The 15,192-nt window shown below is 33.3% G+C and overlaps 1 protein-coding gene across 3 annotated transcripts in view; it reads left to right on the forward strand.

The window, feature by feature from the left end:
- Window positions 1-15,192, forward strand: part of PIK3CA (phosphatidylinositol-4,5-bisphosphate 3-kinase catalytic subunit alpha) — a 75,985-nt gene that overhangs the window by 53,074 nt on the left and 7,719 nt on the right. For all 3 annotated transcript variants that reach the window (XM_054580715.1, XM_054580714.1, XM_054580717.1), the window contains 10 exons: window positions 81-215; window positions 3,775-3,899; window positions 4,772-4,853; window positions 5,196-5,360; window positions 5,825-5,928; window positions 7,191-7,362; window positions 9,954-10,060; window positions 10,706-10,827; window positions 11,613-11,691; window positions 15,011-15,181. In XM_054580715.1, the coding sequence (XP_054436690.1) occupies window positions 81-215; window positions 3,775-3,899; window positions 4,772-4,853; window positions 5,196-5,360; window positions 5,825-5,928; window positions 7,191-7,362; window positions 9,954-10,060; window positions 10,706-10,827; window positions 11,613-11,691; window positions 15,011-15,181 (1,262 nt within the window). The remainder of the gene's footprint in view (window positions 1-80; window positions 216-3,774; window positions 3,900-4,771; window positions 4,854-5,195; window positions 5,361-5,824; window positions 5,929-7,190; window positions 7,363-9,953; window positions 10,061-10,705; window positions 10,828-11,612; window positions 11,692-15,010; window positions 15,182-15,192) is intronic.

Here is a 15,192-nt window from a genome sequence, read left to right on the forward strand (position 1 = left end):
TTTTTATTATTATAAATTAGAATTTTTTCCTTTTTTATGACAAACACAATATATGTAATAACTTCTACTCCATCTCTTAGGAAACTCCATGCTTAGAGTTGGAGTTTGACTGGTTCAGCAGTGTGGTAAAGTTTCCAGATATGTCAGTGATTGAAGAGCATGCCAATTGGTCTGTGTCCCGAGAAGCAGGATTTAGTTATACCCATGCAGGACTGGTAAGGCAAATCACTTGAGTATTTTAAAGTATCAATTATAATCAGTGGATTTGGGTATATACTCTTTATGTACTCTTTGTACAGAAAGTGCTTCATGTGTTTTAGTTACACTGGCATAGCTAGTATAGGCTCTAGGAGTAATGTAATATAATAAAATTCTCTATATGCTAGCATTTCTACTGCAGGTCTGCCTCTTCTTAGTTTATTCATAGCTCTAACCTGCCTTCATTTAACAAATATTTATTGAATGCCAACTCTATGTATATATTTCTTGTATGATACGTACCAGGTAATAAAGTTGTGACCTAAAGAGACCTCCACTGAGTATGCAGTCTAATGGTGAAAATAGACATTAAACAGGTAAAAGCAAAAATATGAGATTATAGATCATGGTAAATGCCACAGAGGAAAAAAAAACAATAGTATGCTAGCTAAGAATGACCAAGGAATGGAAGAGAAAGGCTAATATTGGGTTCAGAAAAGACTTCTCAGAATAGCAAACTTGAAGTTGGACCAACGTATGAATATATTGTTAGGTAAGCTTGGAAGCAAAGGAAATTGCCTCACCATCATAGCCCAGATCCCCTAGAAAAGAGTGTATATAAAATAGAATTTAAATATTGATCTACTTGTCTGATCTTGGCCATAAATTTTGAACCATAGTATAACTGTTTTTTTAAAGATTTAATTTATTTATTTTTAGAGAGGGGAAGGGAGAGAGAAAGAAGGAAAGAAACATCAATGTGTGGTTGCCTCTTGAGCGTCCCGCAGAGGGGACCTGGCCTGCAACCCAGGCATGTGCCCTGACTAGGACTCACACTGGCGACCCTTTGGTTTGCAGGCTGGCACTCAATCCACTGAGCCACACCAGCCAGGGCATAGTATAACTAGGTTTAAGGACCATTAACTTTCACTTACTTCTCAAGGGCAAAGGTGTTGGTGCTACAAGGAGGAGATATTTTTGTTTTTTGTTATCTGTTTTTCTAATTTTCAAATTTATTGCTTTTTCTTTGGTCTGGTTGGAGATGATAGGTAGACCAACCAATGAATATGGGGCCAAGAGATACTGAAATATGCCTGCCATGTCTTATATATTCCTGGGTACAATGACAGCATCCAGGGCAGCTGGCAATCCAGCACTTAGGAACTTTCAGTGAGGGTTTACCAACCCCTTTTGTAAACTGAATAATAATAATAATAACCTTTACCCTTTCTGCACTTTCAAAGATATATAAAAGGTATTTTAAGTGCAAATAAATGTAAAATTACTGAGTTTTGTCAGATACTAAAGGTGCAGTTAACTTTTTTGATATTAAGAGATTCTTGATGATAATTGCTAACATCTATCAAATGCTTACTGTGTAGCAAATGCCATACCAATCACGTTTCACATATTATTTAATTTTAAAAGCCATCTTTATGAAGGTAGGTACTATTATAATCCTTATTTCACTAGTAAGGAGACAGACTTAGGAATCTAAATAACCTACCTAATGTAACTGTTTAATAAATATTGAGCATCTTTCTTTTAATAATTCTGTTATAGTTTAACAGGAATTCTTTAATTTTTAAATTGGGGTTGAAATACTGATAAGCATTCCCATGACATACTCCTGTCCAACTAGTTATACCTGTAACTGGAAGGAAAGAGGTGATGTAGAAATTTAAAAATTCCCTGGCTTCATTATTCTCATTGGTATCTGTATGTATAATAATAGAAATGTTTTACAAATACGAAGCAAAGAAGATGGCCATTCTAACAAAACTGTGAGGCATCAAAGTTTTCAAATATACTGCATTTTGACTTAGAGGTACAGGAAAAACCAGTAGTAATGATAGTCTAGAATTTATTAGATATGTATTTAAAATCTGGACTCCGTATTTACACGATAGATACGTTCCAGACTTATATGAGTTGATGAGCAAGCAGTTAGTTGCATTCAAAGGATGTTGCTTATTTTGGATCGTAAGCTTGGTTTTACTGTGTTTAAACTCTTACCAAGATGTCATATAATTGTTTTTAATTATCACTTTATTATTCTCTAAGTTATTCTATATTAAAAATGTAAACAAACAAAAATAACTAAATGCTACAAAAAAATTAAGAGTCCATGGACCCAGATTACCATGGTAAATGGTAATGACTACTTTCCCTGGGGAATTGAGGGTTAAACATTTATTCTCTCTCACCTGAACTATTTCAGTAGCCTTCTAACTGGTCTCCCTCCTTCTACAGAGCACCCAGCATAATACTTATTGAATATAAATCAAATAATGACTCACTGTTTAAATAACTTTCACTAAAAATAAAACCCAAACCTTTTTCCCTGGCCTACAGCTTTTACATGCTTTGAGCAGAGGCCCTGTCACTTCTCCCCGTCATCTCCTGGGCTTCGAGCTCACCGGCCTTCCCGCAAGCTCATCCTCCCCTTACGGCGCTTGCATGGTTCCCTCCATGTGCTGCAGCTTTTCCAGATCTTTGTGTAGATAGTTCTTCCTTGTCATTTGGATCACAAATCAAATACTACTTTCTCAGAGGCCATTTCTGAACACCCAGTTTAGTCATTCAGTCATTCTCTGTTAGATCACCCATGGTATTGAAGTCAATTCTCCATCATTTTTCTAATGTTTATTAAATTTTCCACTCTAATGGAGGCCTGGTTAGTGCAGGTTCTTTTACAATTTTATGGCTCCCAACAGTAAGAACAAGACAAAGCTCACAGTAAGTGTTTTAATAAATATGTGCCAGTAATATTTCTTGATGCTATTAGATAAATTAACAAAGGTTAAATGTATAAAAACCTAGAAGCATGAATGTTTGCTTTCATTTTTAGCCATTAGGAATATGTGTAATCCCTTTTAAGGGATGTATGTATAATTGTTTTTTTATAATACATTAATATGAATTCATAATTATTCATCATGTAGTTAATGTAGCTGTATGTAAAGGAAATAAAGGTATTACTTGGAATCTTGGAATTATACCAAAAGTTATGATCTTTTCTTTTTAGTTTCCAAACATGCAATGTACATAGTTTTAATGGAGGCATTTCTTCTCCTTTTTTCTCTTATTTATTTTTACTTTATTTAAATTTGAAAACCTTAGACTGATTATAAGGATGTACTCAGGCAAAGATTATGAAAGAATTTACATTTGAACTTTATATTCCTATTTTATATTTTCTCATTCCAGATACATTAGCTGGTTAGTTAGAATACTAAGAAAGGTCCTCATCAGCAAAAGAAGTAAATCATTCACTACTACCCCTAGTATTCCAATCATCGTAGCCCTGACTTACTTTGGCAGTTACTGTTCTGTGGTTGGTGGTAATGTTAACCAAATAAGTTATGGGATTTGTTCCACAAATACTGTCTTAAGTTGTTTCTTCTCTATCCCTAAAATAAAGTCTTGAAATGGGAGTAGTAAACTGTTTCACAACAGTTAATAAGCAATGTAAAGTTTATTGACAATTCCTTTTTTTGTGTGTAGATCACTCATGAATCCTGGGTGAAAAAATATAGCAAAGAAAATCATATAAAATATTACTTTATTTTACAGAGTAACAGACTAGCCAGAGACAATGAATTAAGGGAAAATGATAAAGAACAGCTCCGAGCAATTTGTACCCGAGATCCTCTATCTGAAATCACTGAGCAAGAGAAAGATTTTCTGTGGAGCCACAGGTAAGTGCTAAGATGAAGAGTCTGTTTCTTTCTTACGTTACAGAAGAAAAGAAAGAATTGACTTTGGCGGATCTTGCCATTTTTCTACCATACCTATTAAAGTAAATAAAGCATAATTTACATTACTTTTTATTATAAACGATATCCTTTTTAAAGCTAGAGATAGAGATTAATATTCCTAGAAAGTCATGCTGCATTGGTACTAACTTTGTACATTGAAGGCTTTTTGTTAAATTCTAAGTTGATAAGACTTTTTTTAGGATTTGGTTTTCATTTTTGTTTTCTAATAAAATTTAGGATCCAAAAAAACAGCCTGTAGTTTTAGATCAGTTTAGTTTGTCTAAGTATTTCATTTTTTAGGAGTTCTCTCCATTTTCCTTTTTCTCGTTCATCTCCTCAAAGTAATAGTGTAATGCCTTATTTTTATTTATGAAGAGATTATCCAACTACCCGGTAAGTTTTATTTAAATAAAGCAATTGTAGTGCATTTCTACAGAAAGTTCATTAAAACATAAATTCCAGTGAGCACAGTAGAAGTAGTGGCTCTTCTTGTGGTTCAAGTTGCTTAAGTGGGTGAATAAAAGAAGTTATATAAACAGTGTTATAAAATAAATATAAAATTTTTCCTAGGTACCTGTCTTCCATTTGGATTTTTCTTTTGCCATTATAACCATATCTAAGTATATATGTACATATGTGTGCAGGAAAATGGTAAACACTGATTTCTCTTGATTTTAAGGAAAGCTAGTAATGGTAAAAAGCTTTTAAAAGTGTTTGGAACTTATTAAAGATTGCATAGTGAGAATTTAAACATCTAGGCCTTTTGATTAACATGTGAGAATGTTTTTTGTTTTGTTTTCTTTTCCACACAGACACTATTGTGTAACTATCCCTGAAATTCTACCCAAATTACTTCTGTCTGTTAAATGGAATTCTAGAGATGAAGTAGCCCAGGTAAATATGTGTTTGAGATTACTGGATAACTATTGCACTGAATAGGTATGTTGCTCAAATTCTTTTCTCAGAAACTCTGCATACGTAAGAGATGAAATTCTTTTCTCAGAAAGTCTGCGTAAGTAAGAGATGAAATAGGCTGTATTAAATTAATGAATAATGGTAATACAGTAGAGAAAAATACCATTTACACTACTTCCGCTAAAACAATTAATTAGAACTGAACATTTTAAGCACTGAATTCATAAGGCAGGGAGGCCTTTATCTAAGCTAATTTTAAAATAAGAAATTAAGACAATGTCTTAGAGGGTTCGTTCACAACTATCTTTGCTTTATACACAGATGTACTGCTTGGTGAAAGATTGGCCTCCAATCAAACCCGAACAGGCTATGGAGCTTTTGGACTGCAACTACCCAGATCCTATGGTTCGAGGTTTTGCTGTTCGATGCCTAGAAAAATATTTAACAGATGACAAACTTTCTCAGTACCTAATTCAGCTAGTACAGGTACAATAACATAAAATAGAAAAATAATGTGTTATTCTAAAGTCATGTCACTTCCAAAACCTACTGTTAATTGCTTTTATGCTTTTTTAAAAAAAGTTTATAATTTTTACTGTATATTTTTTCCATTACCGTTTATCTCCCCTATACTCTCTGCCACCCCCACTCACCTGCCCCCGCCACCCCGAACCCCTGCAGTCACCGCCCTGTTGTCCCCGTCCATGAGTTCCTTCTCTTGTTTTTCTTTTTCCCTCAGTCTTCCCAACCCCAAGCCCCCACCCCAGAGCTGTCAGCCTGCTATTTATGAGTCTCTTCATTTTGCTTGTTAGTTCAATTTTAAAAATCAGTTTTGTTAGCAGTAGTATCTACTTTCTTTCTGAACAGATTGTTTTTAAATTCAACCACGCAAAAACTGACCCTGATTTATGTAAAGTTGTGTTTATGTTTGTTTGCTTTTGAACACATAGGTCCTAAAATATGAACAGTATTTGGATAACCTGCTTGTGAGATTTTTACTCAAAAAAGCGTTGACTAATCAAAGGATTGGGCACTTTTTCTTTTGGCATTTAAAGTAAGTCAAATTATTTTCCCATTAAGTTGTTTAGATACATATTACTTTCTTAATATATGTATAAATATGTATACTTATATACTATAGATTTTGTTTGTCTGGAAGAGTTTTCAATACCGAAAGTTTATTGTACCAATGGTGAGTTTCCACTCAACCTTTTCTGTTAACATTAAATACATGGTAAATTCAAAATTGAATTTTCTACAAAAATGAGAGCAAAAGTAGTTTAAAGATTCTATTCTACTTTAAGCAAAGTTAAATTTGCTGGATTAATGTTAATTAATGGTATATTTGATTTCACTGTAATGTGTGGTTTAAAATACCCCAAAATAAAGGAAAAAAATCTTACCTTGGAATTCAGAAGACTAATGACAAAAAATCTCAAGTTTCTCACTAGGAAATGAACTAATTAAGAATTTTAATGCCCTGGCCAGTGTGGCTCAGTTAGATGGAGCATCGTCCCATAAGCAGAAAGGTAGTGGGTTCAATTCCCAGTCAGGGCACATGCCTGGGTTGCAGTTAGGTTCCAGCTGGGGTGCATACAGGAGGTAACTGATCGATGTTTTTTACATCAATGTTTCTCTCCCTCTCTCTCTCTCTCCTTCCCTTCCCCTCTCTCGAATCAAGAAGCATGTCCTTCAGTGAGAATAAAAAAAAAAGATTTAAAAAAAGAAAAAAGAAAATGTTTTATAGAAAAAGATGTACCTAATACTCAGAGTTAGGGGTCATGAACTACACACTTTTTTCTAAATTTAGAAACAGACTTGTAATTAACTTGAGTTTTTAAATGTTGAAATAAATTAAAAGTGAAACCTCGAAGCTGGATTTAAAATAACTTAAATTCGGAGACAGTATAGAAAATGAACATGTATGCCAGCAAAATCAAATGGGATTCACTGAGTTCTTAACTCTTTCCCTACTCATTTTATATTTTATTATTTTTGTACCCACTTTCTTTTTTTTATATTTTTATATCTTCTACTGAGATTAGTTAATAAAAAGTAGTTGAAATAAATCTAAAAATTAGTTCATTCAATTAACATTTGCAGGAACTACCTGAAACCCTTGATTGTTTTGCTTATAAATGATAGGTTTTGAATCATTTTATTGTTAGTATGATTATAACATTTATTGGATTTAGAAAATGAGTTATTTTACTTTCTTAAGAAAGGTATGTATACTCCTTTACGACCCGCCCCCGCCCCCCCCCCACACACACAGAGTCCTTTTTCTAAAAAAAAAATCTTGCACTGTTCTTCTAGATCTGAGATGCACAATAAAACAGTTAGTCAGAGGTTTGGCCTACTATTGGAATCCTATTGTCGTGCATGTGGGATGTATTTGAAGCACCTGAATAGGCAAGTTGAGGCTATGGAAAAGCTCATCAACCTAACTGACATTCTCAAACAAGAGAAGAAGGATGAAACACAAAAGGTATGTGACTCTTTAGTTTTTGAGACTTTATTGCAGTGGAGCAAGGTTATTTGAGAGCCCAATATACAGGAGTGGACAAAAGTAGGTTTATAGTTGTGAGCATGCAAATAATTCATACTTACTAATTATTATATTTTTTATTTGTATTTTCCCATACAAACAACTGTAAACCTACTTTTGCTCACCTCTGTATATGGAAGAAATCATGGTTCTTAGAATCAAACATACTAGGATTTGTGTCCATTTCCACTAGTTCTCAGCTGTGTAGTGTTATACACATTATTTAATCTTTGAGATTCATCTTCCTTATCTGTAAAATGGGAATAATACTTTCTTCCTAGGATTGTTGTGAGAATTAAATTATGAGAGATATGCAAAGCACCTGTCACAGTCACTGGAACATGGGAAGGGCCCCAAAAATGTTAATTGTCTCTCCTTTCCCTTCCTTTTTTATCTAACTCTAACTTTTAAAAGTAATTTTCCCTATTCTGTGTTATTTATTATCTTTTAATAATGACCTTGAAAATGAATGGAAATTAGTTTTTACATTTCTAAGTTTAAAGTGGACTCTTAGCAAATATGTCACACACTTTAGTCATCTACAGTTGCTTAGTGTTACTGAGGAACATGAATTGTGAAGATTTTTTATGACCTTTTGCTATTCTTTATCCTTTATTTAATCCACTGTATTTTATACTAAAAAGTGAAATCACGCTTCATCCCTAGTGAAACTGAAAAGAAAAATCTTAGCTTATTAGTGAGTCCCCAAAGGACAGAGAATGTAAATTAGCAGTACTGAACTAATTTCCCCAACATCTTCATTAATGTTGCTTGAAAAAAAAAGACTTTAAAAGAAAGATACTGTTTTAATCTAAATGCCACTGAGTTGATTTTATTAAAGTTGTGGTATATAAGTTTAAATATAGGTTATTAAAAAATAATTGTACTGTTTCTGATGTTGGAATTGTGAGCAAGATGGGACTAGACTTCTTTGAAAGAATGAAGTATGTTAATTTATATTTTAATTGAGGTAAGAAAAAAGAAACTAGATATTAAATTTGTAAATATAAGCATTTTTTTCTAAACTGGAAGTTTTATATAATAGACTGGCTGTGACACAGTGGATTAATTAGGAACATGAAATTCATTACTCAGATTACTATTGATTTAAATGGGATTGTGATAGGGAACTAAAAATACAGTCATAGGCTTTGTGGAATCTAAAAAAATAAAAAATAAATAAATGAATGAGCAGAACAGAAATGGACTCATAGATACAGAGAACATTTTAACGGTTGCCAGATGGGAGGCGTACCGGGGAATGGGTGAAGAGTCGAATGGATTAAGAGGTACATTTGGTAGTTACAGAATAGTCATGGGGATGTAAAGTACAGCATAGAGAATATAGTCAATAATTAAGATTGACTATGCATGGTGTCAGATGGGTACTAGATTAGTCAGGGTAATCACTTCATAAGTTATGTAAATGTCTAATCACTGGGTTGTATATCTGAGTGAAGGTAATAGTGTATGTCAACTATAGTTTAAAAAAATTTTATTTTAAAAATAAACAGACTAAAAAAATATTTTTCTTCTATGAAACTCAAGTCATAAAAAAATGCAGTCATAGGACTAAAAGCAGTTAGTTTGTGTGGTTTTGTATTTTATCTTAACAATGATAAAGTGTAGGAAGCAGTGTGCTAGCGGTAAGGTTGATACTGATAGAAAAAGAAACATCTTGACATGACCAGGAGCTGCCCCAGTCAGTGATGACTAGATTTTCTAACTATTCACTTACATGTATTAAGGAAAAGAAAAAAAAAAAAAACCTTGTTACTCAGACTTCAGCATGAAAATAAGTTTATTATGAATTCCTAGGTCCTAAACTCTATTTTTCCCCACTCACATTTTATATCTTCAATATATAGAGGTTTTCTAAAATAAAATAGCAATTATTGCATGATAGTTCAGCAGTCTGGGCTCTGGTTTGAATTGAATAAAAAGAGTTGTTTCTTTCTAACTATATACTAGAACCTCAGTATAGTGTGGGACTCAGTTAACAAATATTTTTACAAGTCCTTTTCCCAACAATTCCTTTTAGCCTCATTTGACCTTTTCTACCCAACAGAAAGAGAGTGAATATAATGTTCTTAAAAGGCCAAATAGTAAATACTTCACATTTGCAGGCCATGCAGACTCTTGTGATTACTTGATTCTGATATTCTAGTGTGAAAGCAGGCAATGTCTAAATGAATGGTCATGACTATGTTCAGTGCAGTTTGATTTACAAAAACTGGCCACTGACCTGTTGTAGTTGACCACGCCTTGTTCAGCGCCAAAACATTGCCTCTGTCCTCCTGCAGAGCCTTCTCCCAGGAAGGTGCCTGGTGCTGCCCCTCTTTGCCTCTCTGCCTGAGCTGTGCTGCTCTGTGTTACAGAAACCCTTCATATAGAAAGCTGCCAGGCCAAGATACAGAGTCAAAGGCTGAGTTTCCAGTGTATAAAAAAAATGAGCAGTTAGTTTTACCTTTTATGAAATCATAAAAGGTAACCTAACCATGTCCCTAACCATGATTATACTAATTTACCAGGTACAGATGAAGTTTTTAGTTGAGCAAATGCGGCGACCAGATTTCATGGATGCTCTACAGGGCTTTCTGTCTCCTCTAAACCCTGCACATCAGTTAGGAAATCTCAGGTAAGGTACTTTATTGGAAGTTTTATTGATATATTTAAATAAGTACCCTTTTGGGAGAAAAATCTTAAGAAAAGTCAAAATGTAATTAGAATGTTCAATTACACAGGGTGGGGCAAAAGTAGATTTACAGTTTTGAGTATGAGAAACAGTTTATTCTTGTATTATTTATTAATTGTTGCATTATTTGCCATATGAACAATTGTAAACCTGCTATTGCCCCACCCTCTCTATGCTTCCCTCTCCCATTCTCCTACCCTGCAAAGTAAGAGTCGTAAAATGTTAAGTTCAGAACTGCATTTATTCAGAATGAGTTTTACTACTCTAATAATGGAGTTCAAAACACTCTAGGTTCAGAGTTTCTGGTATCATAGGATAAGAAATGGAATGTAATATCTGTAAAACTAATAATGCATCATATATTTGTTGGAAATTCATATGCTATTATATAAGAAGTTTTTAAGCTTAATGTTTATTTTCTATTTATAATCCCTTAAAAATGAATTCATAAATAAAATTGAATAGAAAGTTTTAAATTTTTATAGCACTTCAGAAAGCTATATATACTATGTATGTATTTTAAAATTAATTTGGGGTAAAACAATAACAAGGCTAAAGTGCCTAGTAAAGTTTTTAACTATTTTAAAGGCTTGAAGAGTGTCGCATTATGTCTTCTGCAAAAAGGCCACTGTGGTTGAATTGGGAAAACCCAGACATCATGTCAGAGTTACTCTTTCAGAACAATGAGATCATCTTTAAAAATGGGGATGGTAAGGAAGAGTATTAATGAACTTATGATGCATGAATTTAGTTCTCTTTTTATATACAGGGTATTTATGAACCATGAAGGCTATTTAGGGAATATGCATGTGGTAAAATACATAATATTAAGCAGATGTTAACCTTTAGAATATGTATGTATAATTATTGAAAAGAAGTACTGATTTAGAATCGGAAAGCCTAAATCAGTTTCTGGCATTTGTTTAGCTGTGAGAGCATCCATTCATTCCATAAATATTTGATGTGCTAGATAGTGGGGGTTGTAAGCATAAACAAAACAGCACCTGTGCCCTCTTAAAGCTTACAGTCTAACAGGGAAAAGAGGGATGTAAAACAAATAATTATAAAAATTAAATTACAACCATGGTATGAAGAGAAAGTGTAGCCTACCAAGAAATCATATAAAAGAAGGCCCTAATTTACTTGGAGAAGAGGCTCATTAATGGGCTTCCATTGGGAAATGACATTTCAGCGCTGAATTCTGTTAACCTGATATTTTAATATGAACATTTCAAATGTAAGGATTCAGGAAAATAAGAACTTCAAATGTTTCAGTTTAAAATGTTTATAAAATAGCTTATCCTAGATCATTATATAGATGAGTTATGCAGATACTTTAGAGATGAGTTAAAGAATCAAAGTATTGCTTCCTGACAGATTATTTTGAAGAGTAAATATAGCTCTGTATATTTATCATTTGAAAACAATGTGATGACCTGATACCCAAATTTGCAGTTATTGCATTAAGTGGTGATACATATTATTTGAATTTCAGATTTACGGCAAGACATGCTAACACTTCAAATTATTCGCATTATGGAAAATATCTGGCAAAATCAAGGTCTTGATCTTCGGTATGTAACCAATATATAAGGTATCACATAGTTGAAAGTTATCCTGAAAAAGTAAACTATTAGTAAATATTAATTACAAAGCATGTAGAGGCATCTAACTATAAAGAAATGTTTGGAGTAGAAATGAGCACTAGGTGATTCTATTATGGTATTTCCTTTGTTGTCCTCTTTGGCTTAGAATTACTAATGAGATTCAGCTAGTTAAGAAGAGCTATCTCTTGTAAGCTGGTCAAGACTGCACCGACCTTTCGAGTGTCACTATATTAACACCCTTAAGAACAGGACATGGGAGACAGAAGCCGTCCCTGTTTTCTTTCACAAGTTAAAAGTTTAGAAGAAAGTTTCTTTATTAATATAAGTTTTCTAATTTTAAAACTTTCTACATCCTCGAATCTTGAATCAATTTTGCAGGAAAAAATATGAAAGCAACTAATCTTACAGTTTTTGCCATTCTGTTGATTTCTGGCCAGCCTTCTGCAGTTATAAGTATTATCTCCCAAGTTTTCTATCATGTGCCATCATCTAGTGATTTTTGCATCTAATGGTTTGTCCTTCTCTTACTCTGCATATCTAAAGTCATTCAGGCAAAGACCACCCTCCAAAAGTATTTTTTGTCTATAAGTGGGTGTAGGAGATAGGGATCAATTCTAGGGATAGCACAGAGTAGATTAGGGTTTCTTTGTGTGCTTCCTATAGGTTAAGAAATAGCTAGTATATAAAAGTGTATCAATGCCAAACAGTGGAACCCTTTTTATTGCAAAGAAGAAAAATGGACACATCAAATGTAACCTGCCAAATCACAAAATTTAGGTACCAATTTTAACTTTTACTCCTAATTCTTTGCTTGATCCCTGCTGTTTTCCAAAAACAATTACTGTTACACAAATCAAGTTTCCTTTTTTGGTGCAATTTCCTGTGTTGTGAGAGATCCACATGCCATTACTACTACCACCCCCAGGGGAATAAAGCACAAAAGAGAATACAGAACTAGTCAGTAAAGGAAAAGATTTAACTCTGTAACTCTGGTAATTACAGTATTTAATTGTAAATTAGTGACTGTGCAAAAAGGCATCTAAAGTTAAACTAGGTCATTGGAAAGTCAGTTGGATCGTTGGGAAGTTTTTAAGTCATAATATTTTGTAAATATTTTTCTTGTAACTTAAGTAAATTTAAGTAAAATTTTTTGTTTAAAGTTTAATTTTAAATAAAATCATAACATTTTTATTTATACTTGGCAAAACTTAGTTCAGATTTATGGTAACTCTGCTTGGTTTCTGCCCCCCCACCCCCGACAACAAGCTTTACAGGACTATGTGACTCTAAGCTTTGAGCATATTCAACAGTAATAAAATGTAAAATAAGACAGAATGAGCAGGAGTACAACCTCAAGAGATTCCTGCATTTACCAAGGCAGGTAGAAGAAAAGGTTCCATAAGAGAAATGTTCAAAAGGGTAGGAGGACCTGAGTAAGTGATTCACAGAACTCCAAAGAGAGGAAGAGATTCACAATTTGTAATGTCAGGTACTTCAGGGGATTTAAGAGCATGAGGACTATGAAAACGCCCTTCGATTTGATGATTCATGGTTAGCTTTAAAAATTGCTAAGTAAGTAAAGTTGTAGGTGGAGAAGTTAGGCTACAAGGAATTAAATGAGAAAAGGAAAATAAGTACAAACTATTACTCTATTTAGAAAGGTGGAAAGAGCAGACAGTAGCTTTTGAGAACAACAGAGCAAGAAAAACCATACTTTAGTACTTACGTGCCATTTTGGGTGTTAGGTGCTTTTTCATTTTCTCCTTAAGTCCTCCTATCTCTACCCTTGAGTGCATGTTCTTTTTAATATACTGTCTGATGAATAGGAAGTACCCAAAATGCGCATCTGTCACATACCACCAAAGTATGGCTGTATCAAGGACAAATGTTTGTGAGTTATTTGAATTTTGAGATGAACTAGCTACTTTTTTCATGGAATACCATTTTTACTTGAAGAATAACTAACAGACAATTTGTGGTTATTCAGACATGGGTATTTGGGAGACATTTTCTTGAAAATGAACAATACCAGCCTCTCTCTTCAAGGAGAACAACTAACAGTATTTGTTATTAATTGTCAAATTTAAGCTTTCCAGCAAAAATTAGAATTTTGAATTTCCTATCACCCAGTAGAAGCCTAACATCATCCCCAAAATTAAAAGACTTCTCTGATGAGATCAGTGGTTATACGGAGTTTGGCAAAAGTAGGTTTATAGTTGTTAGGATGGAAAATAATACCATAATTAATAATAATAATAATAAATGAATAAACTGTTTCACATACTCACAACTGTAAACCTATTTTTGCCCACCCCTGTATTGACAGTTGTGATTTTTTAGTTGGTGTAATGAAAAGTATCAACGTTTGAAAGACCTCCATAACACAATAAACTAATATCTTCCAAATGACCCATATAGAAGTCATACAAGGGTAAAAGTTCCATTCACAGGCAAGGCAGACAAATGGATTTTAATGTGACAGAGTATGAAAAGTTTATTGATACGGCTTCAGATTCCATATTGCAACTTGAAAACCTATCTCTTGTCAAGCTTTGCAATAGTATCAAAAATATCTACAATTATCTGAAAAGGCTATTATAATGTTCCTTTTCACATTACATAATCTGTGTGGGGCCAGATTTCCTTCATACGCTTCCTTCCATTAGAATATTGCATGAGATTGCTTACAGAAGCATACATGAAGCTCAGCTCGGGACTGTTAAGCCGGACATTAGAGAAATTTGCAATAATGGAAAGCAGTGTTACTCTTTTAATACAGTTTTTGTGTTATAGTAGATGTCATTTATATTACCTTATCATAGTTTATTTTTAAATGAGTTAATAAATATTTTAATTTTTATTTTCTTCATTTTACTTCCTAGTATCAATAGATGCCCAGTAATTTTAAGAGTATAAATGAGTTGTAAGACCAAAAATTTGAAACTGCTGCCTTAAAGTATTATTAGATGTCAGTTAAACATCTTTAAATTCATCCTTATTTTTAAATTACAAATGTTTATGAAATTTTAATTGCCACAATAATTTTCTCAATGATTTTCAGATACATAATTAAATGCTTTCTCAACTGAAGGCTGTAATAAATGATGGCAGATAATTTTGAGAATTTTTCTAGGAATATCATACTATAGTAAAAGAAGATTAAAGTTAGGTTAAGTGAGTAACATGACAAATTTGAAAATACTAGAATATTCCTGTATTAACCTATCAAAATATTTGCTATTACAAAATGCCATCATTTAATTGCAAGGTCTTGATCCTTTTTCAGAATGTTACCTTATGGTTGTCTGTCAATTGGTGACTGTGTGGGACTTATTGAGGTGGTGAGAAATTCTCACACCATCATGCAGATTCAGTGCAAAGGGGGCCTGAAAGGTGCGCTGCAGTTCAACAGCCACACGCTCCATCAGTGGCTCAAGGACAAGAACAAAGGAGAAATGTGAGCTTACT

Source organism: Pteronotus mesoamericanus, unplaced genomic scaffold (assembly GCF_021234165.1).
Source record: "Pteronotus mesoamericanus isolate MK-2021 breed Mesoamerican mustached bat unplaced genomic scaffold, CSHL_Meso_final contig_116, whole genome shotgun sequence".
In the NCBI taxonomy this organism is placed as follows: domain Eukaryota; kingdom Metazoa; phylum Chordata; class Mammalia; order Chiroptera; family Mormoopidae; genus Pteronotus; species Pteronotus mesoamericanus.